The 27323-nt window shown below is 41.8% G+C and overlaps 1 protein-coding gene across 1 annotated transcript in view; it reads right to left on the bottom strand.

Moving 5' to 3' along the window:
• The window catches only part of LOC309552612 (uncharacterized protein), a gene marked incomplete at both ends in the record, with an annotated part of 398170 nt that extends 376644 nt beyond the window's left edge, over window positions 1-21526 (bottom strand). The window contains one exon of the mRNA XM_082253553.1: window positions 21397-21526. Within this exon, the coding sequence (XP_082109679.1) occupies window positions 21397-21526 (130 nt within the window). The remainder of the gene's footprint in view (window positions 1-21396) is intronic.
• Between the last annotated feature and the right edge of the window lie 5797 nt (window positions 21527-27323).

Here is a 27323-nt window from a genome sequence, read left to right as displayed (position 1 = left end):
AAGTGAAACATTCAGCTACCACAATTTATTGAAAAAAAAAAAAAAAACCCACAAACAAATTAGTTTCTGCCTCTGCTTTATTAAAAATGTTTTCTGCCAGTAATTGTGCTTTTCCAGCCTGGCTGATTCTAGAGCCCAGTCTTACAGAACTATCCAGAGTATAGAGTAATACTTTAAATTTATTTGTAACTGTGTGATGGTGAAAATATATTGGCATAATGAAGGCCAGTTGTCATGTCATGTCAAGCACATTGAAGATAATATTTCATTAAAGGCCCGTACACATGTACCGATTGTCGGCCGTACATATTCGGCCAACGTCCGATCGGCCGATATTCGGCTTGTTAGTATGATGCTTCCGACAGCCGACAGTGCATTTTCGGCCGAACAGAATCTGGTGTGCAGGCTATAAAATTTTTGTAGGCCAACAAAGAATGGCCGATTGTTCGTCAGTCAGTACAGATTTCGGCCGACAAAAAGCAGATGAGCAAGACTGGGCATGCTCAGAGAAGAAAAAAGACAAGGAAAGTTAACCATCGCATGACATCACTTCTGCAGTCGGTCGTTGTTGGCCGACAAAATTCGTGTGCAGTCTTTAGCACTTTTCAACCTGCACGTCAGAACCGGACAAAAGACGGCCGAACGGTCGGCTGACAATCGGTGCGTGTGTACGGGGCTTAAGTCAGCAATGTGTCTTGTTCATTTTGTCTGCAATGAACATTTTTTTTTTAAACCTGCTTCATCCACAAGACAAAAACAAATTCTGTTGATAACATGTTAGAAAAATAATTAGGACTCAAAGAAAAATGTATATATGGACTTTATCTGAACCCAGGCCTCAGGTCACACTAGTTTTGGAAAGTAGGTACCAGATGTTGATCAAAATTAAAATGGGTTTAGTCTTGTTAAGGGATAAACATGGAATCAATAACTATTTAACATTTTCAGGGAAAACTTTGAATTTCCAGCAAGCCTGGATTTAAATGTGATCATTTCAAACTTTTCTTTAGGTATGTCTGTGTCGGCTTTATGTGCATGGCTGTTTTCCTACTTTCTTCCTCCATTCTGTCTTTATACTTTCCTATGTTATTTCATATGGCAAATACTTTACATAATAGTCTAGACGCTGCTCTATGTTTCTGATCACACAACTTGAATAGGAAATATTCTTGAAAGCACAGTTTACAAATTATTGGAAAAGAGCATGAGACAGTTTAAAATCAGATGATGAATTAATATAAGCCTCCAATGAATGCCAATTGAGGGCTAGAGGCTTTACTCCCTTACCGGGCCTGGGCCCCATTTGCATAGTTGCCAACAGTCCCGGGACAAATCAGACCGATGTCCCGATCTGACCGTGTCCCGGGCAAAATCCCAAAAATCAGGCTCCGTCAAAGATATTGGAGGCTTTTGGCAATGACATGGTTAAAGCATCACCTCCTCGGCTTGGTCAGTGAAACCACAAGTCTCATGGTGCTTTCTGGAATTGATCAAGAGCGAGCAAGGGCGTGGCTAGCTGAGAGTTTGAGAGGCAGAGGGGACTGCTGCTGCACAGGACGGAAGTGGCCGGGCCACAAGTCAGAAGTCTCTGATCCACTCCTGTACTGATTCCGGTAAACTAAGCAGACCAGAAATGTTGGCAACTATGCATTTGGTAAGCAAGGGGGCCAGGGTATGGCTTGGAAGCAGAATGAGTACCTTTATAGATGAGGTCTAGAAGTGGCAATCCTGTTCCTCCCCTACAGATGACAGGCAAGGAGGAGCTGGATCAGGACCACTGAGTGACACTGAGAGCTGAATGAGGAGGTACAGCTAAAGATCTGTTGAGGGATTTAAGCTTCAAGCATATGGAATGTCAATGGAAACTCGATTTCAGCTGTGTTCAATGAAGAAAGGTGAGTTCAGTCAGTAGTTTGACACATACAGTCTCCACTGATCTTGATGACCATAGGGTAGGTACGGGTATGGTTCAGAATTGTCAGGTAGGCTGTAAGGAGCTCCATGATTTCTTAAAGCAATCATGATGGTTCCCCACAAGATAGTGTGTCATCATTTGTGTTGTAATTACATTTCAGCAACAGGAATGCCCCTGATAAAAGTTGGGGCTAGACCGCTTTCTGGCAGTTGATCAATAATAACTTGAGAGCTTGTGGCTGCCCTGATACCTTCTAAACCTAAAGTCATCAATTTATGATGCCACTATATGTGATAGAGTTTGGGTCCAAGAAGAAAAGCTGCTTTGTGACCATGGAACTGGTACTAAGTCAGCAGTAAATGATCTATCATTATTTGTAAGTTAAAGCTGAACTTTAGGCAGATGTAAAAAAAAAAACACAAATTAATGCAGCACTAATCATTAATACATCATTATATACATTTTTTGCGACTGGTTAAGAGACTCTTACAGGCTTTGTACAGCAGGGCTGGAGTATGAAGTAATACAAGAATCAAATCATTTTTTTTGCTAACAAGATGCATGTTGATAGGAGGAGATAGGAGAACGACAGAAGAGATTAGCTCATCACTGTACCGCTTTTCCTTTCACTGTCCAGGCACAGGCTAAGTAGGGCCCAGGATGACTCAACTCAGATGAGGTGGTTCGAATGTTGAATAAATATAAGGGAGTTTGGGACTTTAAATGAAACTGGTCAACGGAAGTATAGGTGAAATGGTGACTGGGACAGAGAAGTGGAGGTTGGTAAAAAAAAAAAAATCTCTTAACCTCGGTGTACTATGTCCTCACTTTTTTACCAACCTCCACTTCTCTGTCCCAGTCACCATTTCACCTATACTTCCGTTGACCACTCTGCCTATGGTGCATATTTATACTTAATAATTGAAGTCTCCCCCCTTTCATTCACCCCTAAGGGACTACCACATTACCCTATGATTCACTTTGCTGCCAGAGTTTGGCTACTTCCACGTACCCTATTACCACAGCTCCCGGAAAAGACATTCCCCAGGCACCATTCATGTTCAAACTTCCTCCTTTTTACGGTTTACTTTGGATACCTTGGTAGCTCTGTAAGTATGAGGAGGAAAACCAATTTGCCTTGTGCTTTCTTTCTAGCCTTGTTCCCCCTTCTTTTTTCCTTCTCTTCCCTTACCAACTGGCATATCCACTCAACGAGTCTATATTCTATTATAGATTATACATCTGTACCCTTCGCATCTGCTCCTGATGAGTGAACATATTCATGAAACGCGTAGAGCTACTCTAGATGTTACACCATACCATCCTACAGTCTATTACCATTATATCTTTATGAATTAGTTACAAATAATAATTGTTTATTAATTTTATACTATGTATTTTATCGTTGTGTGATCAGAGAGCTATTTAGGTCAATATCAATTTCATATGTGCAATCATGTTATTCCGTGTATAACCATGTTTTTTAATATGTATTTTATGGTATCAGCTGTTTTGATCATGTTTACCATTATCACTGTACTATCTACCATATATTCTTTACGTGAATAAAATGTTGTCAATTCATATAAATTATGTTTTATTATGCTGTGATCTTATACACATTTATACCAATATATACATGTCTAGATACATTTGTACAATTTCCCCAGATTGCACCTGCAGTTTCATTTAACCACTTGCCGACTGCCTAACGCCGATCTACGTAGGCAGTCAGCCCCTCACAGGCAAAGTGACGTAGGGCTACGTCACTAGCTTGTGAGGGTCTAGGGAGCGAGCGCGCGCCCCCAGAGGCGCGCTCCCGCGTGGTCACGGACCCCCCCCGCGCGTGTGACCAGCGGACACGATGTCCGCCGGTCACTCGGCGATCGGCGGGGGAGAGGGAGAATGTCAGGCAGCTTGTGTAAACAAGCTGCCTGTCATTCTCCTCGCTGTAAAGACACTGATAAAACGGATCTAGTATGTAGATCCGTTGATCAGTGTCCTTACAGCTCAAGCCACAGCCAATCACAGTAGAAAGCACGCCCCTAGGGATACACACAGCCCCTCCCTTCCAAATAAAGTTAACCCCTTCACAACCAGTGTATTTTTACAGTAACAGTGCATATGTATAGCACTGATTACTGTAGAAATGTCACTGGTAACCCCAAAAGTGTCACAAATGTCAGTCAAGGGTCCGATCTGTCCGCCCCAATGTCGCAGTACCGCAAAAAAAATCGCAGATCGCCGCCATTACGCGTTAAAAAAAAAACAACAAAAATGACAAAAATCTTTCCCTTTGTTAGTAAACGCGATAACTTTTGCGCAAACCAATCAAAATACGCTTTTTGCGATTTTTTTTACCAAACATATGTAGCATAAAACAAATTGGCCGAAAATTTTAAAAAATTTTGATTTTTACTTTTTTTTTTGGGGGAATTTCATATAAAAAAAGTGAAAAATATTGTTATTTTTGCAAAATTGACGCTCTTTTTTTGTTTATAGCGCGTGATCAAAAAATCGCACAGGTGATCAAATACCACCAAAAGAAAGCTCTGTTTGTGTGGAAAAAAAGGACGTCAAATTCGTTTAGGTACAGCGTCGCACGACCGCGCAATTGTCCGTTAAAGTCACGCAGTGCCGAATCGCAAAATACCCCCTGGTCAGGAAGGGGGTAAAATCTTCCGGGGCTTAAGTGGTTAAAGTCCCAAACTCCGTTATATTTATTCAATTTCTTTAGGGATGGAGGTATTGACCCTACCATGTCATATCCTTTTGTCCCCCTGTTTGTCTTAAAGTGGTTCGAATGTTGCTGGTTTTTGGAGTGAGGACATTGGGTTACAGGAGAAAGAACTGCTTTCACTTTTTAGGTACATCCAATTCTTTGTGTTGCTTTGATAAAACTGTACCTTGTAATCTCTCTAGCTCAGCCTTTCTCAACCTTTTTAACTTGAAATAACTTTCCAGGATCAGGGAATGCCTACCAATAATTACTATATCTACAGCTCACAGTACAATAGCGTGATAGTCAGTGGGAAGAAGGCTCCTTACTAATGTGGTCATTGGAAATAATCCCTCTTAACAGATAGACAAAAAGATTATTGTTTTCTATGATTACTTATCTGAGAAGCAGCAATTTCCAATTGCTCGAGGAACTCCTAGCAACCACTGGAGGAACCATAGGATTCCAGGAAACCCAGGTTGAAAAATACTGCTCTAACTGGTTGTACGTACAAATTTCATGGCATCTGGACACTTTATGATAGGTGTAAAGCCCCGTACACACGTACCGATCGTCGGCCGAACGATCATCCGTCTTTTGTCCCCGGGCTGTCGTGTCCGCTGAAAAGTGCAAAAGACTGCACACGAATTTTGTCGGCCAACAACAGCCGACTGCAGAAGTGATGTCATGTGATGGTTAACTTTCCCTGTGTTTTTTCTTTTCTGAGCATGCCCAGTCTTGCAAATCTGCTGTCTGTCGGCCGAATTCTGTACTGACTTGCGAACAATCGGCCGTTCTGGTGTCGGCATACAAAAATTTTAATGCTTGCACGACAGATTCTGTTCGGCCGAAAGTGCGCTGTCGGCTGTCGGAAGCATCATACTAACAAGCCGAAAATCGGCCGCTCGTTCGGCGGCCGAATCTTTTCGGCCGACAATCTGCACGTGTGTACGGGCCTTAAGGCTTCTAATTAACAGGTTAAAAAAAGCCCTTAGCTTATTTATGAAATAGTAGATCTCGGTTATAACTACCTAGTTACCTAGAAATCATTTTCTTCAGCTGTCGGTTTACGAAAATATAGGTGTTAACAAATGCTTCAGACCTGCTGCAATGGATAAGCATAATGCAGGTTCCAATGATCTGAGCCCCTTAAGAGTTTCTTAGGGAAACACATTTTCGATATCCAGTACACTAAAGCACTTAAAGTGTTAGTGAAGTTTCAAAAAAAGACACCAGTCCATCCAGTTCAACCTATGATGAGTGTCTTTAAGTAGACATCTGTAGCACTGCCCCCTTGTGGGTTGCTAAATTTCTCCCCTTTTCGGGTCCCTCTGGGTTACCATTAGCAACTGCATGCAGAAACGTAACACTTTACTTTCTGGCTCAGTCAATGAACAATCTAGGGGTTGTTGTTTTTGTTATTTTATTTTAAATAGGGATGGGAGAAGGGAAGAGTGGGATAGTCCGGAACTTGAACTATTCCCAATTCTGAAGACTTCTATCTGAAGATGCAGCCAGGCTGCAAATTTCACCTTGCCACTAGATGAATTGTAGATACTGAGTCTCTGAACAAAGGACTTGGTTGCAAAATATCTTCAGGGTACTCGCCTAGCACCCCCTTTCACTCCACCAGTTGACACCCGTCCTCTGACTACTATACTCTGGGGTGGCCCCCTTCCTGGTCAGGCCTTTAGACACGATCCCCTGTACTCATGATAGTGTTTTCCAGGTTCTCCAGTGTCTCAACCCCTCTAGTCAGCTCTCCTGGACCTCTGGGTTCAGCTCCTTCCTTCTGGCTCACCAGGCCGACTGCCTGTGACCATACACCAACTGCTGCAGAAGAGGAGGCAGCCGCCACTCTCCTTCTGGGACTCTGCTCACCAGCCAAAGACCCTGAGCACATGTGCAGCTGGCTTTTATACCACACCCCACAATGCACTGAGACAACCAGTCTGTGCCAATCACTGGGGCTGTATCAAAGCCTGTGTACCCATTGGTCAGGTTTTCTCCACTGTCCAATATGCCTCCCTACTGGACAAGGTGAATCACACACTAAGCACCATGAGCAGACCTAACTCACAGATCCAGCTCTCTGTTAAGTAAAAATCAATGTAGAATTTACCTGCTGCTCCTCTGGTAGGCAAACAGAGCCAAAACTATACTCACTCTCTAGCACCTACCTAGGAGGGTGCTACACATTATTTAAAACAACAGTACATTTGTTTCATTGTATGTTGAAGCAATCTTTATGAAACAAATTATTGCAAAGAAATATTATTGCTATTTTAGAGTCACCTGCTATGTCTGTTACCATAGTCACTGGGTTTTTTAACAAGTAGATGCTAAAATATTAAATGAAAATGAAAACAGCTGTGTACTTATTTTACCCACTTACGTAACTTGTATAACAATTTTCCATAGCACTTTATAGATAACAATAACAGTATGCATTATTGTCCATCTGATAAGTTAGCTCACGGTCCAACGTCCATATTACAACCATACACATGGGACCAGTTTTGTGTCAAAGTAGGTTAATCTGCTAATATGCAAATGCAGGGACGGGAACAACATATAAACTCAATGCAGAAAATGTATTTAGTTGCTTACCCCTTAGCTACTGGGCTACCCCACAGTAAAATAATATTTCCTTATTTTAAAATACAATTCTGATTTTGCTACCAAACACATTCAATTCAGGTCCACACTATGTTAGAATGTTTATAGGTTGTAAAATTAGGATTTTGTGTTAATTCAATCACAATCCTCAGAGAGCAGATTTCAGCTTCTTTACCCAGGATAAAAGTGACAAAATTGGTGGTACAAAGGCTTAGTGGCTAGCACTTCTGTCTTGCAGCACCAGGGTGCATAGAGTTTGCATATTCTTCCTGTGTTTGTATAAGTACTACGGCTTTCTACCAAAATCCAATGACATGGTGGTAGGTTAGTTGGCTCCTGTCTAAATTGGCCCTAGTACAGTATGTGTTGTGAGATTTTTGTGCCTTGTCACAGTGTCAGAAGGGTTAGAGGTCATCCAGGGTCCTCAATTATTCAGGATGAGGGGCTCTGTGTCTTGCAGTGTTCTGCTGGATTGGTAACTCCTAGATTGGGTCCACATTTTACTGGAAACCAGCATTCTGATTATGTAGGTGTGCACAACCTTTTCAGTTAAGGGGCTGTCTATGGTTTAGGGTTCTTCTCCTGGGGACAAGCTGCTGCACAAGCAGTGTGTATGAAGATACACTTGAAGAGTGTTTTCTGGCCTTAAGGAGAGCCAATCTGACCAGGCTGTTGCCTAAGAGAGGTTAACCACTACTCGACTGTCCACCCTGTATATACATTGGTAATTTGATGTTAAAAACTGGGGTTGTTGCAGCAGCTAGCTGTCATAACCCCGTTTTTTTTTGTTTGTTTTTTTAAAGCTGGTGATCCGGAATCCGATGAAAGTGGTCCTGGTGCCAGATTCACCACAGGATCACTTTTACGGGCAACAGGAGAGGTGCCCCCCTCCCACCGCTTCCCTGTCATTTCCCCCGGTAGCAGCGGAAACTATTCGATCTGGTGGAGTTATGGGGAGGAAGTCGAGTGAGGACAAGATGGCCCCCACTCGATTCTATGCCCTCAAAGGACTGGTGCGACATCAGACGTCACTTCCGCCTAATGGCCTTAAGGGCCCATTTTTTTTTTTTAGGCAAATGTAAAATACAATTTTTTTTTTCTTTTAAGTGTCAATGTGAGATCTTTTTGACCCCAGATTTCACAATAAAGAGGACTTGAAATGCTTATTTCTATGACAAGGGATGTTTACATTCCTTGTAATAGGAATAAAAGTTAAGAAAAAGAAAAAAGAAGAAAAAAGAAAAATTGTGCACAGAAGCGAACGCATATGCAAGTCGCGCCCACATATGTAAACGGTGTTCAAACCAGGTATGGCCACAGTCATTAGAGCCAGAGCAATACTTCTAGCACAAGACCTCCTCTGTAACTCTTAACAGGTAACCTGTAAAAAATGTTAAAGTGTCACCTACGGAGATTTTTAAGTACCGAAGTTTGTCGCCATTCCACAAGCATGCGCAATTTTAAAGCATGACATCATCTTGCACATTATACAAAAAAATGGGCTAACTTTACTGTTTTCTTATTTTTTAATTCAAAAAAGTGTATTTTTTCCAAAACAATTGCATTTGTAAGACCGTGGCGCAAATACAGTGTGACAAAGTATTGCAAAGATCTCCATTTTATTCTCTAGGGTCTCTGCTAAAAATATATATATAATTTTTAAGGGTTCTAAGTAATTTTGTAGCAAAAAATACTGATTTTAACTTGTAAACAACAAATGTCAGAAATAGGCCGGGTCCTTAAAGCGGAGTTTCACCCAAAAGTGGAACTTCCGCTCATTTGCTTCCTCCATCCCATCGGTGCCACATTTGGCACCTTTCGGGGGGGGTACCTGTTTTTGACAGGTACCCTTCCCCACTTCCGGGAGATAGCGCCGTGGCACCATCCCTCAGAAGTTCCATCCAGTCTCTCCTTCCCCCCTCCCCCCGCCGCCGGGCCAATCAGAATGCGCAGCAAGCTTCGCGTTTGCGCAGTAGGGAACCGGCTGTGAAGCCTAAAGGCTTCATTGCCAGTCTCCCTTACAGCGAATGGTGGAGGCAGCACCCGGCAGCCAACCTGAAAATTGACTGGGGTGCTGACATCGCGGGCTCCCTGGACAGGTAAGTATCTATATATTAATAGTCAGCAGCTACAGTATTTGTAGCTGCTGACTTTTAATTTTTTTCCACAGCTTGAACTCCTCTTTAAAGAGAAACTGCAGTCTGCTAACTTAATTTGTAATTTGTAATAAAAACATATTTGCCATTATGAAGCTTCCCTCCAACCACTTTGCATATTATTTTATATATACTGTGATTCTATACTTGCCAAATATGCTGCAAAAATCTGTCTCCACTAAGTCTGGCTGCAGCCATTTTAACTGTGGACAACTGAAGCTGCTGCCTTTTCATTTCCTGGATTTACACAGACACACACACACATAAAGTATCTCACAAACGTGAGTACACCCCTCACATTTTTGTGAATATTTTATCTTTTATTCTCTTTATTTATTTAGTTATATTTATTCTATTATTTTATCTTTTTATGTGACAACACTGAAGAAATTACACTTTTCTACATGTAAAGTAGTGAGTGTACAGCTTGTATAACAGTGTAAATTTTCTGTCCCCTCAAAATAACTCAGCATGCAGCCATTAATGTCTGAACACCTGGCAACAAAAGTGAGTATATGTGAATATTTTGTGTGGCCACCATTATTTTCCAGCACTGCCTTAACCCTCATGGGCATAGAGTTCACCAGAGATTCACAGGTTTCTACTGACGTTCTTTTAAACTCTTCCATGATGACATCACGGAGCTGGTGAATGTTAGAGACCTTGCACTCCTCCACCTTCGGTTTGAGCATGCCCGACAGGTGCTCAATAGGGTTTAGGTCTGGAAACATGTTTGGCCAGTCCATCAACTTTACCTTAGCTTCTTTAGCAAGACAGTGGTCGTCTTGGAGGTGTGTTTGGGGTCGTTATCATATTGGAAGACTGCCCTGCGGCCCGGTCTCCGAAGGAAGGGGTTCATGCTCTGCTTCAGTATGTCACCGTCCATGTTGGAATTCATGGTTCCCTCAATGAACTGTAGCTCCCAGTGCCAGCAGCCCTAGACCATGACACTCCCACCACCATGCTTGACTGTAAGCAAGACACACTTGTCTTTGTACTCCTCACCTGGTTGCCGCCACACACGCTTGAAACCATCTGAACCAAATAAGTTTATCTTGGTCTCATCCAACCACAGGACATGGTTCCAGTAATCCATGTCCTTAGTCTGTTTGTCTTCAGCAAACTGTTTGCAGGCTTTCTTGTGCATCATCTATAGAAGAGGCTTCCTTCTGGGACGACAGACATGCAGACCAATTTGATGCAGTGTGGGGCGTATGGTCAGAGCCCTGACAGACTGACCTCCCATCCCTTCACCTCTGCAGCAATGCTGGCAGCACTCATACGTGTATTTCCCAAAGACAACTTTTGGATATGACGCTGAGCACATGCACTCAACATCTTTGGTAGAACATGGCGAGGCCTGTTCTGAGTGGAACCTGTCCTGTTAAACTGCTGTATGGTCTTGGCCACCATGCTGCAGCTCAGTTTCAGAGTCTTGACAATTTTCTTATAGCCTAGGCTATCTTTATGAAGAGCAACAATTTTTTTTTTCAGATCCTCAGAGAGTTCATTGCCATGAGGTGCCATGTTGAACTTCCAGTAACTAGTATGAGAGAGTGATAGTGATAACACCAAATTTAACATACCTGCTCCCCATTAACAACTGAGACCTTGTAATACTAACAAGTCACATGATACTGGGGAGGGAAAATGGCAATTTGGCCCAATTTGAACATTTTCACCTAGGGGTGTACTCACTTTTGTTGCCAGCGGTTTAGACAATAATGTCCGTGTGTTTAGTTATTTTGAGGGGACAGCAAATTTACACTATTATACAAGCTGTACACTCACTACTTTACATTGAAACAAAACTTTACAAAAAACAATATTAAAACAGGTTACAGTGTTCAGGCTTCACCAACACCGAAGCCCAATTTTTCTGCACTTGTTTGACAGGTGCATTTAATAACAATTTTTTCCCCCTAATTTTTAACATCAGGGCCCATTTCTGCACCCAGAAAGAGTAACTGTGAGGGGTTACAGTATTCAGGCACCACTAGGGATGAGCTAACGGTTTGGGACGAGCATAAGTTTGGCCTGAACATCACCCATTCAGGTACTGGCCTAACACCTGAACTTTCTTGGCACCTAGCAGGATGTTCGCCCGTTGAGCGCAATAGGTTGTTAAGGTTTCCCTACTGAGAGATGCATTTAATAAAATAATTGTAAAAAAAAAATGTAAATGAAAAAAAATGGGATAAAAACAGCTTGGGGAAACCCTTTGGGTCTGGTATGGCTTTTAAGGAGAACCCCATGACTGAATTAAGAAAAATAACGATGTGGCCCCCCCCCCCATGGGGTGCCACCCCTTCTGATGTTGTGTAACGTCATGTGACGTCACACATGTGATGTACCCAGGTGGCCACGCCCCTTGCCTTTATAAGAACTGTCAAAGCACAGATCAGGCAGGCGATGGGAGGCCTCCCAAGAGGCAGAGCTTTTTTTTTATTTTTTATATTTTTGGGGTTTTCGGGTTTGGCGAGCGTCATGATTGACGATGGATTTACGTTATTTTATTTTTTTTAATAAAGGACTTGTCAACAACTGTTTGCTGTGATTTTTACTTTTTGACACTTGTGGGATCTCCAGATTTCCAGATTCCGGTAAACCCCCTAGCCACAGCCCAGGGTTGTCGGGAAGAGGCCCTTGTCCCCATCAACATGGGGACAAGGTGCCATTGGGTGGGGCCCCCTCTGCCCCAAAGCACCCATCCCCAATGATGAGGGCATGTGGCCTGGTATGGGTCAGGAGGGGGGGGGGGCGCTCGCTCACCCCCTCCCCTTTTTCTGACCTGCCAGGCTGCATGCTCAGATAAGGGTCTGGTATGGATTTTGGGGGGTCCCTATGCTGTTTTTTTTTTTTTTTTTACATGAACCTGGTATGGACTGGGGGGAAGCGAGGGGGGAACCGGACATCGTTTTTTTTTTCTTTTTTTATCTGTATTGTCGGGAGTCGGCAATACATTACAGCTGCAAACAAGTTTTTTTTTTTTTTTTTTTTTTACTGTTCAATATTTTTATTGAATTTTTCACATAACAATGAATAAACAGACAAGGACAAAAATCTGCAAAATGTCACGATACATAGTAGTAAAGACATGACAATAACACAACAACAACAACAACAACAATGCCAGGATTCAAGCTAAAGAGTTAAGCTAGAGAAAAAGCAAGTTCCAGAACCAATATCAATAACGAAAACCTAGTCTTCAACAGGGGTGTCTAAAATATTGACTTTGTGACCACGATGACCATTCTTTATGAAATCTTGTGCCACGAGTAAGAGAATATGCGTAAGCTTTCTCCATGGAGTATTGCTGATTGACTCTTCTAATAACCTCTAGATGGGAGGGTACGCAGGATTGTTTCCAATACTGCGCTATAGTGAGTCTGGCTGCTATTAGTATGTGTACCACTACTGTCCGCGAGGAGGGTGGAAACAAATCAATCCCTAGGGTGAGAAGGGCTAGAGCCGGGTCGGGCTGGTTAAGAATGCTAGTAACAACAGAAATTATTTCAAACACTTTGCCCCAATAACTAGTCAGGCCCTTGCATAGCCAAAAGATATGAAGAATCGTGCCAACGTGGTCACAGTTTCTCCAACATAAGGGACTGTGCATAAATTTTTGACAGTCTGTAGGGCGTTAAGTACCATCTTGTAAGCAGCTTTTGGGCCTGTTCCCAGTGGGAAACACATTGGGATGCTATATTAGATGCTCTGAAGGCCATTCGCCACTGAGCTTCGGTGGGACTTATCTTAAGGTCTGATTCCCATTTGATCATGTGCGGTGTCTTACAGAAGGTAGTTTTCAGCGCAAACGAGTTGTAAAACAGGGATATCCCCTTAGTTTTGGTAACGGAGCCAGAGAGAAATTGCCAGACCATTGGATGCAGCTGCAATTTAGGGGGTGGGTATTTGCGCAGGAAACTTGATACACTATTGTATGAGAGCAGCGCCTGTTTGGGTAAGTTGAATTCCTGTTGTAAGGTGGGGAATGATTTAATTTTGTCCTCATGGAAGAGTTGATCCACATCCGCGATTCCTGCCTGCACAAATCTAGAAAGACTGGTGCTGGGGAGAAGCGTCTGGAGAGCCGTGAGAGGTATATGCATTTTGGTAAGACTTTGGTGGTCAGGGAGTTTGGCGAGAAAGTACCTCCATGACAGCAGGGAAGCTTGGGTGGATATGGGATAAGAATGCAGTGGAAGCTTCCTCCAATGGTCTGCAAGAAGCAGTGTGCTTAGTGACACTACCTTAGATAAGGAGGTTTCGATTGGAAGCCAAGGGAGAGCAGGGGACTATGGAACCATTGTCTCAACGGTGTTAGACGGGATGCGTGATAATAATCAAGGAGGTCAGGGAAGCCAATGCCACTCATCGATTTGTGTCGTACCATATGCGCATAGGCGCATCTCGCCCTTTTCCTTTGCCACACACACGTACGTAGGATTTTTTCCAAGGACATTATATATCTACGGGGTATAGAAACTGGGAGAGTCCGAAATATATATAGTATTTTGGGGAGACATATCATTTCAAAGGCGGCTATTCTACCTGTCCATGATAGTTCTGTGGAAGTAAATTTTGCGACATCTGCCGATATGTCGGCTAGTAGGGGCGAGAGGTTGGAAGTCCCCAGTCCTGCGGTGGGAAACGTTAAGTTAATGCCAAGGTAGCGTATCGGAGTAGTAGCCCAGGTGTACGGTAGGGTAGATTGCAGGTGGGAGCGAGCTTTGGAGCTCAAACCCATGTTCATGACAACAGATTTACTGAAATTTACCTTATAATACGATACGTTGCTGAAGGAACGCAGGAGGTCGTGTCTAGTGCCATTGGTAATATAGAAGGGTTTGGAGAGGACTCCCGCCGACAGCACTTTGGCCGACGGAGAGGAGTAGAGGGTTAGGAAGGCAGACAAGATTGGGCCGGAAAGTCCAAAGCGGAGAAGTACTGCTTTCATGTAACCCCAGTGGACGCGGTCAAACGCCTTCTCTGCATCTATAGATAGAAGCAGAGAAGGCGTCTGTGTGCGCTCCGCGTGGTGAATCAAATTGACCACTCTTCTGGTGGCATCAGGGGCCTGCCTGCCTTTTACGAACCCCATCTGGTCGTCAGCCAAAAGTGTTGGTAGGACAGTGGCTAGTCTATTGGCTAGGATTTTAGCGAACACTTTTATGTCAGTATTTACAAAGATATGGGTCTGAAATTGGCTGGGGCATTTGGGGGCTTCCCAGGTTTAGGAAGGGTGATGACATTGGCTTGAAGCATGTCGGGGGGCAAGGAGCCATTTTTGATTGTCTCTGAAAACAAGTTCAGCATATGTGGGGACAGGATTGATTGCATGGTGCAGTAGTATTCGTTGGATAGCCCGTCAGGGCCCGGACTTTTGCGTGAGGGTAGGGATTGTAGCGTTTGGTTAATGTCCTCAATTGTGAGCGGTTCGTTAAGTTTCGCTAGAGATTCTGCGGTGAGTGTGGGGAGGTTGATGCGGGTGAGGAAGTCTTGGATCGCTGAGTCGGTAGGTTGAGGTGTGTCAGGGTCTTTAGACAGGTTATATAGGGAACTATAATAGTCCGCAAACGCATCTGTGATTTGCTGGGGATGCATCACTTTAGCTCCGGTGTGCGGGTGGGATATATAGTCAATTTTGGATTTGACCCGCTTCGCTTTCAGTCTGGACGCAAGGAATTTCCCCGCTTTATTATGCGAAGAGTAGTAACGTAAGCGAAGGCGTGCAAGCATCTTATCGTGTTGTTCCGTCAAAAGTTGACGGAGGTCAGCCCGGAGTAAAGTCAGTTTGGACGAATTAGCGGCCGAGGGGGGACGATTTGTTGATCACGTCCAGAGACTGGATGTCATCAATGAGGCTGAGCATTTTGGCGTGTCGTTTCTTCTTGAGGCGGGACCCCAGTTGAATCAGCACCCCCCGAATAAATGCTTTGTGGGTATTCCACAGCGTGGAAGGGGATACATCGGGAGTGGCATTGATAGAGAAGAATTCTCGTAATTGGCTTTGTATGTGTGCAAGTGAATCAGGGTCAGATAGGAGAGAATTGTTGCACCTCCAAACAAAGGAGGAAGGGGTAGAGGGGGTCTTGGACAGTGACATTAGGATCGCAGCGTGATCGGACCAAGTGATAGGGGAAATAGAGGTGTTAGTCACGAGCGGTAGCAATGTGGAATCTACGAAAAACATATCTATCCTGGTGTACGTGTGGTGGCAAGGGGAAAAGAAGGAATAGTCCCTTTCTTCTGCATGGTGGTAGCGCCACACGTCATGGAGTCCTTCTGCATGCGCTAGAGAAGCTAGAGAGGGCAGTTTCGAAGCGCCTCTGGAAGAGGAGTCCATGGCGTGATTCATCACTAAATTGAAGTCACCGCACATGATCAATTTGCCTGATTTAAGTTTAGCTACTTTCGTGAAGAGTTTGCGTAAAAATCGCAGCTGATGCTTATTGGGGGCATATACATTAACCAGCGTATAAGGGCAGTTGTCAATTACACAGACAAGAATTATGTATCGGCCTTCCATATCCTGTACCAATTTAGAGTAAGAGAACGACACAGAAGAGCGTATTGCTAGAAATACACCTCTTTTCTTCTCCGTGGAGGAGGCTTGGAAGATATGCGGATAGTCCGGGTGCGTACATTTAGGGCTGTGGTCACGCTTAAAGTGTGTCTCTTGCACCGCTAAAATATCCGTCTTGGACGTGGTTGCCTCCCTCCACATAGAGTACCTTTTAACGGGGTGGTTAAGCCCCTTAACATTCAAGGAGAGAAGTTGCAAAGTCATGGTGGAGTCCGGTACAGTTCCTGCTGGGTGTGGAGGGTGACGAGCCAACGGAGTAGAAGTAGCTTGGCCTGAGGTGCATCATAGTCAGAAAAGCTGACATTCCAAAGGGATATCGGGTGTGTGAATGGACAAGTAAGAAAAAGTACCTGAGAGGTCCGTCGTCGTAGAGTTCCGGTCTGGGCTGGAGCGAAAAGGTGCAAGTTCCATATGAGAAGTATCCAGTCCGCCCATGGTAAGAGGCGACGACGATGGATCGAGCTTACATCCACGGGGGGTTCCAATCCACGGATTTCAAGTTGTAACTGTAAAAAACTGGCAAAAACAAAAACACACAAAAACAAGAAAAAAAGAAGGGTGAGGTAAAAAATAGTTGTGTGCAACAGGTGTTGCAATGGCAGCGGGGGTGAAAAGCACGTTGGCAGGTGCTCATTCAGCATAGAGGGGCCTGATCCACCCAGCGAGGGTGATGAGAGCTTCTATCACTTGTGGCGTGATCTGGATCTCGAGGATCTAGCCACGACATTCCACTCGGGTTGGACATGCCGTGGAGGGAGTGCGGTGGCGTTAGTAGGGGGTTCTTGGGAGTCCGGCACTATTCCCCATTGTCGGAGCAGGCGTATGCCTTGATCCAAAGACGTGATGTGGAACGTGGTGCCCTGGTGTGTCACGCAGAGCCGTGCTGGATACTTCCACTTATAAATCACCTTGTGATTGCGGAGGGCCTTGGTGATGGACAACAAATTGCGTCGTAGTTGCAGTGTGTACTGTGAATAGTCCGGAAGGACTTGAATGGAACCAATTTGTTCAGGCAGGCGATCCTTGCGTCTGAAAGACTCTAATATTTTTTCTTTGGCCTGAAAGAAATGAATTCTTAGCAGCACGTCCCTTGGTATCTCTTGTGGTAGAAAGGAAGGCTTGGGGATGCGGTGGATCCTATCTATTGTAAGGTTGGCATTTGTAAGTTCTGGGACCGCTTTTTGAAATAAGTCCCTCGCAAAGGTTGGTAATTGGTGAGGTAGGACAGATTCTGGGACGCCACGAAGCTTAAGGTTATTGCGCCTGGACCTGTCTTCCAGGTCTGCCAGTTTAGCCTGTATCTTGTGAATGTCCTCTTGGTGGGATGTGTGGGAGTCTACCAGCCCATTGTATGAGGCTGTGAATTCCTCCATTTTGTCTTCCAGATTGTGTACCCTGTCCCCTAAACCATGTAGCTCTTTTTGACAGTAGGAGATAGACGCTGCAACGTTAGCCTGCATTGAATTATTGAGCATAGACATCATTCCTTTGAGCTTGGTATCCGACACTGGCTGACCCGTAGTGGTAATTGCAGCAAAGGGGTCTGGAGGGGGTACATAGGCCCAGGGCAGAAGGTTGTTAGTAGGCTGTGTGCTCACCTCCATATCCGGATCGTCACAGGACGTATGACCAGTGTCCCACCGAGGTTTAGACTTTGCAGGGCTCTGCGTGGATGGTGAGGAGGGAGAGGAATCTCCTGTGTGGGAAGGCCTCATTGGGGTAGGTGAAATGTGGCGCCCAGGGCTCGCTGTCGCTCCCTAAGACGTCATAGATGCGGCCGCCGCTAGAGAACTAGCACGTTGCGGCAGAGGCTGGGAAGGCGCCATCTTGCCGAAGACCGGGAGTCGCCGGACGGAAAAAGTCAGATAGTTTGCGGACCTCTGGGGCCCCAGTCTTCCTTCTCGCCATCTCGGGGGTGTGCAGGGGATGTTCACACACACTATCCTCCCGAGTTGATGGTGAAGCAGCCGTAGATGCGGTCGTAGATCCGGGATTCGCTGGGTGTACTCAGGAGCTCCTGTGCTAAGCGGCCATCTTAGCTGGCGGTCGCCACGCCCCCTCCCAGCTGCAAACAAGTTTAAATGACATTTTTTCCTTTAGAAATGGCAGTATTGCTGCAGCAGGCTCCATACATACTACAGATTTGCCACAGGCAGACTAAGGGGACCCCCCAGGCATGATATTTAAAGGATTTTTTCATTTTTATTGTTTCACTTTAAGCATCATTAAAATCACTGCTCCTTTAAAAACAATTGTTTAAAAAAAAATTTTGCATTAATACATGTCCCCCAGGGCAGTACCTGAGTCCCCACACACTTTTTTTGGCAATACCTTACATATAAGCCTTAAAAATTAGGACTTGATTTTTCATGTTTGTGCCCTATAGACTTTAATAGAGTTTGCATGTTTGAGGACTTTTGATTTTTCCTGTTTGTACCCTATAGACTTTAATAGAGTTTGCATGTTTGCTAGAACTTTTTTCCCTGTTCCCATGTTCTGGTGCGAACCGAACAAGGGGGTGTTTGGCCCATCCCTAGTCATTAGCCTTGACTTTTTACCAGACAAGAAAGAGGAAGTGGGCTATACAAGGTATTTGCATGCCCATCCCAAGCTGAGCAATTGTAAAGGTTAAGGAAAGACTAGGTGATACACCAGATTAAAAAATTGTCAAGGAAATTCTATGGAATATCAGACGTGGCACATCCTTCTAGGATACTCTTGCTCTGAGTAACAGCTCACTTTGTCAAGGTGTTAGATATTTGCAAGCAATTTCCTTGTGTCCAGAGAATTGACAATTGGTGCAAATGGTAGCTAACCCACACTCTGCAAAGCTGCTTTGATGACAAATGTATGTTTTACCCTCATCATTTGTAGCACAGTAAGTTTGTGACTATGAAGTATTTGGGAAGCAGCAGGTGCTGATAACCTGCAGAATAACTAATTGAATGTCAAGCCTTAGTATAAAATGCTGGTTTGTTGCTCTAGAAACATGCCTGCCTAAATCCTGGAAGATACCAAAAGATAGGTGTAGAGCTTGAGCGTCAGAGGACATGAATTTCATTATAATACATTTTTTTTTCCAATATAATACATTAGACTTTAGTAAAGAAAAAGGTCCTTCATATTGATATAACTCAATCAAAGCTATATTCTGCATTTCACATGATATTGTTATTTGGCAGATTGTTTCTCCTGTGGCCTGAGCTGTTTATTCATTTCTGCATATTATAAGGAAATAAGGAATTAATTTTCTAAATCCTTAAAGCTGAACTCCAGGTATGGATATTATTGCATAGATACTGTGCATTCTTTCAGCTTGGGACAATATAAGGATATATATGGCATAATTTGCTGCCACTGCTGTTGTCTTTTGAGCCATGTGCCCAGGGGCTGCCCTGCTGCATAGTGCACACAAGAGGCCACTCAGGCACAGGAAGATGGCAGCAAGGTATGGCATATGTATAACAACACTCCAGACTATACAGTGCTGACCTGCTCTCTACCCTTAAAACACTATTAAGACAAAAGGTATATTGTGTTTAATCCAAGTGCCCATGTAGCTAATACTCTATAAAGTGACCATCCAATATAATATAATATAATAACAAAATCAACTCGCTAAAAATGTTCAGGCATTGTAATAGTCTCTCATTAGTGCATAATAAACACCATAAAGTGCGATTGTGCTGTGCAAATAAATCTTCAAGTTGTGCAAAAGTCTTCACCAAAGTGTTCCAGTGATCCACCACTGTCACGGTAGCAAACTAATCAACTGTACATGACCACCCACTACAGGTAAATCATGAATCGCTTATGTTCATCAATAAATCCACAAAGGTACTGTATGTTCTACCACAATCTAAAATTAATAGGAAATCTCCTTTCCACAACAACTTTGTAATACCCACCACTCTTCTTACAGGGATAGAACTGTATTCACAGATGTCTAATGCAGGAGTTATATAGAAAACAAGGAGTGTTGCCATTATGTAAAATCCTTAAACTTGTCTTTACGTAACAAAATAGGTAATCTTACTCACATTCAGTGGTGCTATACCTTGCACCAAGAAGAAAATGACATGTTAAAATCTCTCATTAATTGTGTAAAATGAATTCTAGCAATACAACCACATTGGCTCTTTGTATATTGCTCCTAATGTTTGTTCCTCTGGGTCCTAGGTGTACAAGCTCATACCTTCTGGTGTATGTTGTGTGATGATATCACTTCTAGGTTACGCTCTGACGTGTTTCCTCACATTGATGTTCTCAATAGGCGTTGAAACGCATTGGGGGATAACTGGAAGTGCCGTCATCACACAAGGGAGGGGGGAAAGCTAAAAGTATAGCCATACTCACCTGCTGTTAACTCTGACTGAAGTGTCCGTGTTTGAACTTTGCAAGTAAAACATGATATAAAGGGATTTGCAATTTTTCCAGGGTGAAGCAAACCTTTGACGATTATCAGAAGAACTAATATCCCCATTGAAAGATTGCCTTTCTACTCTTGCTTTGGTGGCAGCCATAAAATTGTTGGATTTCTTTTCACTTCTGTCTTGGTAGCAATGGTTATTGGATTAAAAATTAAAGGTTGGTCTTCCCAATGCAGAAACAAAAGTACAAAACTTGCGAAAAGTCACTAACCCTTCCTGTGTCTATCCACAACTTGAAAGTTAACTTTGTGTAGTGTAGTTCTCCTATACAAGGTATAGCTGAGGTTTAAAAATATTCACAATGGGCACTGAAAACACTTTTTTTTTTTTAATGAAGTGACTAATTAATATGCATGCATGCTAAAAGCCTAGTTGAAGTCACAGAAGTACTATATAGATGTAGTCAGATATTTATGACCCTTATTTTAAGTTTTACCTCCACTTTGCTGTTACAGCACTTGTGCAGGGTGTCTAAATAAGACAAGGTCATCTGATAAGCACAAGACAAAAACAATTGCTTATAATAATTCACACACATCTGTTCAGACAAGCCCCCTCTCTTTCTCTGCAATACATGTCTATGTAAGAACACTGAGGAGTAAGGCTGTTATTCACTTCTGCTAACATGAAGAACTAGGGAGTGAGGTAGCAACTTTTTCACTAAGAGAAAAAAGTATATGAAAACATGTCAAAGCAAAAAAAAGTCTGAACACAGAATGTAGGGGTACATGACAATAAAAAACATAAAAAAAAGCAATTAAAAATGGAACATAAGTTGAAAAAGAAGAAATTATACCGAAAAAAGGTACTCTAGGGAGTAATGCATGGTTATGTGGGCAAGCAGCCCTTTGCCAAAAAATAGTTATGAGACCAACGTGACATAAGGTAATAAAAAAGTTTACCTGTACCAGTCTTGTAAAAAGAAGACAAACATTTGTCAGTATCTGTTTAATTAATGGAAAACTTACTTTCAAGAAGGAGTTTCATGCTTGTGCCTTGGAACAAGTCACGTAGGACATTATTGACACGGCCATTAACTTCCAATAAACGCACGTTCATCCAAGCTGTAAACCCATTTATCCTCGTTTGTGTGGACATTGCTTTACGGTTATCAGTACAGGATTTAATAAGGTAACTCTAAAATCAATTTAAAGAGATATTTTAAAATAAATTTACCAATATGTGGTTTAACGCCGTAACTGATAATTTATTGTTATATTATGAATAATGTAATTGATTATTTAATAGAGCAGTGTGTGGATTGTTTTCAGTATTGTGTTCTAATATTAGAAAAACAATTAATACATATACCTCTTTATTTTAAAATGCAGTTTATAGTAGTTTGCACATATTTTTATTTTTATGGTCAAGACAAAAAAAAACTGACTGAAATTCACTCACTGAGCAAGTTGAAAAATGACATTATGAAATTGACCAGTCTTAAAGCAGAACTCCAGTTATGTGAAATAAAACTGACCAGCTCTCTGCTCAGGGAGCCCTGATAACCGAGCGATCGGCCTTATTGTGTAATGCAAACTGAAATATATTAATATAGAACTTACTTTCTTTTCAAGATTCATTAAGCTATTGCAGATTAATCAGCAGTCAAAAAATCTGGCATGATACAAGAGAAACAACATGCGCATGTGCACAGGGTGTTCTGGATGTTATTGGGCACACCCTAATCACCCAATGCGCATTAGCATTATCCCTGTGTTCCATCGGGAAGATAGGAAAGAACTCCTTTTTACTGGCTCTGCCATAAGAGAAGTGCGTACGCACTTCTCTTTCACTGTGCAGGAAGGGAGATCAATGTGCTGGGGCATATATACTGTATGTAGACACACACATGTGTTTTGAGCTTTAAGGTGCATGCCCTAATGCAATAGGCTGCGCAAACCTATGAGAAACAATGTACTGAGAAAACATGGAAGCTGCCATTGTTGATCTTTGCTCCTGAAAATGCTACTGCCTGACTATGTAGCTGAAATCAGCAGTTTTAGTAATTTCTGAGTCACAGACGCAGAATGCAGGAGTTCTGACTTAACTCTGACATCCTTGATCTGCATGCTTGCCCCAGATGAGTGATTTAGAAAGTGGTGAATGAAGTAGCTTCAACATGGCTTCTGGGCTGGTAGAGTTTTCAGAAAGAGGTTAGCAATGGTAGTCTCTGTATTTCAGAATTGGCTTTCAGAATGCAAGTATACACAAGTGCATACACATAAATTGTAACACTAGCACTAGAATGTGGCATACATATTTGCCAGGTCCTTATGGAACAGGCAAAACATTTTCTTTTTAGTTTTCAACAGAGTATTGAAGGGTTACCTTCTGTATTAGTGAATAATAAAAGACAAGTGCTCTGCTATATGTAATACGAAAGAAGTCCTAATAGATGAAGTGAATTGGTGCTCCCACTGAGTTCAAGTTAAACTTGAGGTAATCAGATATGTATATAGGAATAATGGTAATGCACTATTCATCTGTGCTATATGTTAAATTTACAATGCTAATTCATACTGTGCATATAAAATAAATAACATAAAATAAATACAAATAAATACAAATGTGATAAAACCAGTGATAATCTATGATACAGTCCGTGATTTTTAACAATACATGCAGTGCTATTGCAATCCAGATATCCGTATATTGACGTTGGGATTTAATACTTCTTAAAACAAAACAGGTAAAGTGCTTGGTGCTTAATCCTTCCACCTACTAGAACACCTATGTGTGCAGTGCGTGCTCACCTGCAGCACAAACTGTTTGCTCAATGACCAGATATCTCCACCTGCAAGCCTGCCAGGTTCCACTTCTCTTATCTCAATGGGCCATAGCTGCCCTGATGAAGTCACATGTTGTGTGATGCAACGCGTAGGAGGAGCCAGTGACGCCAGACTCAGCTATCTCACAGCGATCAGAGTCGGGGAGCCGTGGAGTGAGTAAGCGGGACTCCTTTAACGGCGGAGTCCAATTAGACCACACAGCTTGTATTCATTGCATCTGACATTGCTTGTTTTTTACATCCCAAATATGAGTATATCTTTGTATGTTTACGATTATTAAAAGTTTTAAAGGCTAATACACTATGGAACATCTTCTTTTATTTACATACATTATCCAAATGGCCCATTGAGATAAGAGGAGTGGCAGCTTGCAGGTGGAGATATCTGGTCATTACACAAACACTTTGTGCTGTAGGTAAGTGTGCACTGAACACAGAGACGTTCCAGTAGGTGGAAGGATTAAACAGCAAGCACTTTACCAGTTTTGTTTTAAGAAGTATTAAATCACAACGTCAATATATGGGTATCTGGATTGCAATAACACTGCATGTATTGTTAATAATCACGGACTGTATTATAGATTATCACTGATTTTATCACGGATTGTATATCACATTTATGTCATTTATTTTACATGCATAGTGTAAATTAGCATTGTATATTTAACATATAACACAGATGAAAAGCACACCACCATTATTCTATATACTTACCTTCTGTATTGTTTCTATTGCTGTCTGTATCCCTGATGGGGAGATTTATGCTATTTGCCCTTATAACCATTGTTCCTGTGACATAAAGTGACTAGAAATCCAAACGTTTAGAGTAAAATTTTCAATAGTTGCAAATATATGGGTGACAACAAAAATGTAATTACCCTTAATTTGGGGAGAGTTCCTCTCTTTCTTGTTGATTCTCCAGGACAGGGACATTTTTCCCAGTGGAACAGACAGCAAACCTATTCAAATAGGGGGTTTTTTAACCCCTCCCTACTCTATCCAAAACTGAAAATATTTTTCACCTCTACATAGATATTGATTTGCTAAAGACGAATAGGCTGTTCACTTTACAATGGAATTTTTCCCCTAGCCAGTTGAATGAGGTGAAACGCCTATCATCTAATTATGTACAAGCAGATACGCTATTTTTTATTTTCCTTGCACATGTTTGGGTATTTTTTGCAAAGTAAATTTTCACTACATTCTCTAAGCAAAAGCAAATTTCCCTTGTAAAATGAGCAGCGTATTTCCCTTTAGTAACTCAACTGCATAGGCTTTAAAGTTCCGGGGAAGAGGGATCTAGTAGGGGCCATGACAAGTTGTGGACCTGGAAACAGAAGCAGAAAGCTCTCTCCACTAGAAATATGTAGCAAGCCATTTTAACTCTCCAGTGACTACAGAAAACCAAAATATTATTTTTGGGTGGACCAATCCATTAACAGAAATTGGTCATATAATGCCCATACTATGGTGTTGATTTACTAAAACCGGAGCACTGAGAATCTGGTGCCTATCATATATATTTACCTGTGTGTAGATGTATCCTTATGATTTAGGGTCAAGAGCAGTGTGAAACGCATTAGCTGTATGCTATATCCCTCATTTATACATTGTAGATTGTTGTTGTGAACTTTCTGCATCAATAAAGGAAGATTTTTTGGAAGTACATCTAGCCTGACCTTCTTTACACTCAGAATCTGGTGCAGCTGTGCATGGTAGCTAATCCACTACTAACTTTAGTTTGTTCGAATAAGCTTAGACAATAAAACCTGGAAGCTGATTGGTTTCTATGCAGAGCCGCACCAGATTTTGCACTCTCAAGTTTGAGAAAATAACCCCATATTTTAGAAATAAAAGGTGAACATCCTATATACCTGCATAAATCAATAAATTCTGAACATTTTTAGTTATGTTATGTGATATGTGGGTATTTTTGCTTGTTCAACCATGATAAAATAGTTTCCCAAATTCAAGCAAAACATGTTTTTTTCATTTGGTATTGAAAATTATTAATTATATCCTTAAACAACAAATTACTGGTACTTAATTTAACAAATTCCATAGAATTATCACCTTATCCAAAAGTCATACGATTACTGGTACTTAATTTAACAAATTCCATAGAATTATCACCTTATCCAAAAGTCATACGATACACTTAATAGAACAAAGATGAGAAATATATATAAAACATTTTTGATAAGTGGTATAATGATTGCATTGTTACATTAACTACACACTAGAAAAAGATGTTAAAGGCAGGAAACATGCTATTAACAATTTACCTTTTTCTGATATTTACAATCCGTCTGCCTTTGAACTGCATTCTTCATGTACTGGTTTTACTGGTACATTCAGTAGCTCCCTGCCTCCACCCAGTGGGGAAGATAGCGAACCCAACAGAGGAACATCCAATACGTCTTGCAAGCAGTAACAGGAGACATAATATAATATGCCCAATTTTTGTAAGAACTCTACAATATGCTGTACATACTGTGTATATATATATATATATATATATTAATATTATTCTAGTGTTGATTGTGTTGCTAGGGGTGTTTAGCTATTCAAAGTTTATACACACTTGGCTGCCAACTGCATTTATGATTGTGTTTGTTGAGTAAAAACAATAAAACAAATGAATAATGCTGTTGCTGTGGACATAGTGATTAAGAAACCTTAGTGAACAAAGGCAAGTCAATGCAGTGACATTTAAACATGTCACATTATTTGCTGTCGATATGACAGTTTAAGGTGCTGTAAGGAAGGAAGAGGCTGCTTCATTTTCCCATTTGTAAAGGTTCATGTTGATGGGAATTCCATTCAAATGCTGAGTTTTTTTAATTTAAACATATTCAGCTGCATTCAAGTAAAAAAAAAAGTGTTTGACAAGAAAAAGCTGGTGGCTTTGTCTGCAATTTAAAGGCACCTTAAAGCGTAACTCCACTTATGTTGAGAAAAAACATCCCCCTCTGGGGGATTTCAACAAACTTTGTTGGAGATTCCTACCTTTTGTTATTATTAAGGATTCATTGTTTGTTCCTCTGTGCCTCTGTGTTGAGTGGGTCAAATGGGAGTGGTTTTATAATTATCTATCAGCTGTGGCAGCTGCAGAGCTCCAACAAGGAAATCTGCTGGGCTTGCATCCTCTTTAGACGTGTTCCTATTGGGAGTATATTACCAAAAATGACATTTTTGTTGCAAGGGATGCCAGAAATCTGACTTGTATCTTAGGCAGACTTCTGGGAAAATTGGTGAGCCAATCACACAAGCAGGAAATGATGTTTCTGGGGTGTGGTCAGTACACATTCTGTTTACAGAACACCTCCAGGTAGCCATATTGCATTGCATTTTCAGAAAATTACAACAGCTGCAGATTGAAAAGGAAAGGTAATTTTTAATAACATTCAATTACAATATGACTTGTGCCACAATTGTATACGCTATATTGTTTTTTCTTTATTTTCTATTTTTTCCCCATGAAAGTGGAGTTACCCTTTAAAGTAGAAGAAAAGCCTAACTATATCTATTCTTAAACATATTCCCTCCCCCTCCTCCTACCTATCGTGTATAAAAGAAAGATCTGTGTACCCATTTTTAATCTGCTTAATCTTTAATCTGCATCTGGTTACGTGGTCCCGCACCTCCGGTGGAGGGAGCACCGACATCAGCTTAACTATTGGAAACTCAAGCCTAGTACACACTTTCACTTTTTTGACAACTGACAAACTGATAGCTCTGGTCTGCTCTACCAACAATCCGATGTTAGTACAGTGATCTACCCCGCTTTTTCCACTTTAAATTGTATGTAAACCCAAACCTAAAAATGTAATATATTGCAGTTTACTAAACCTTGGTGTGGTGGCATTTGTTTTCTTTTTTAGGTTTCTTTTGCTTTTTTTTTCAACTAGTAATTTGGCAAATAACACACTTCCAGTCCCTAGGTGGCTATGCTACTTCTCCACTATATCTGTGGAGGGGGTCATAGTTGTCACCCTAGTCTGCTCTCCTGATATGGACTACAAACATATCTGTATATCTTCATCTCCATTACAGGGGGGGGGGGGCAAGGCAAATTGTAGCTAACAAAAGATAGTTAGGAAGGAA

Source organism: Pelophylax lessonae, assembly GCF_965119305.1.
Source record: "Pelophylax lessonae genome assembly, chromosome: 4".
NCBI lineage: Eukaryota > Metazoa > Chordata > Amphibia > Anura > Ranidae > Pelophylax > Pelophylax lessonae.
Note: the sequence above shows the minus strand (reverse complement) of the source record. Positions and strands in the feature narration are given on the sequence as shown.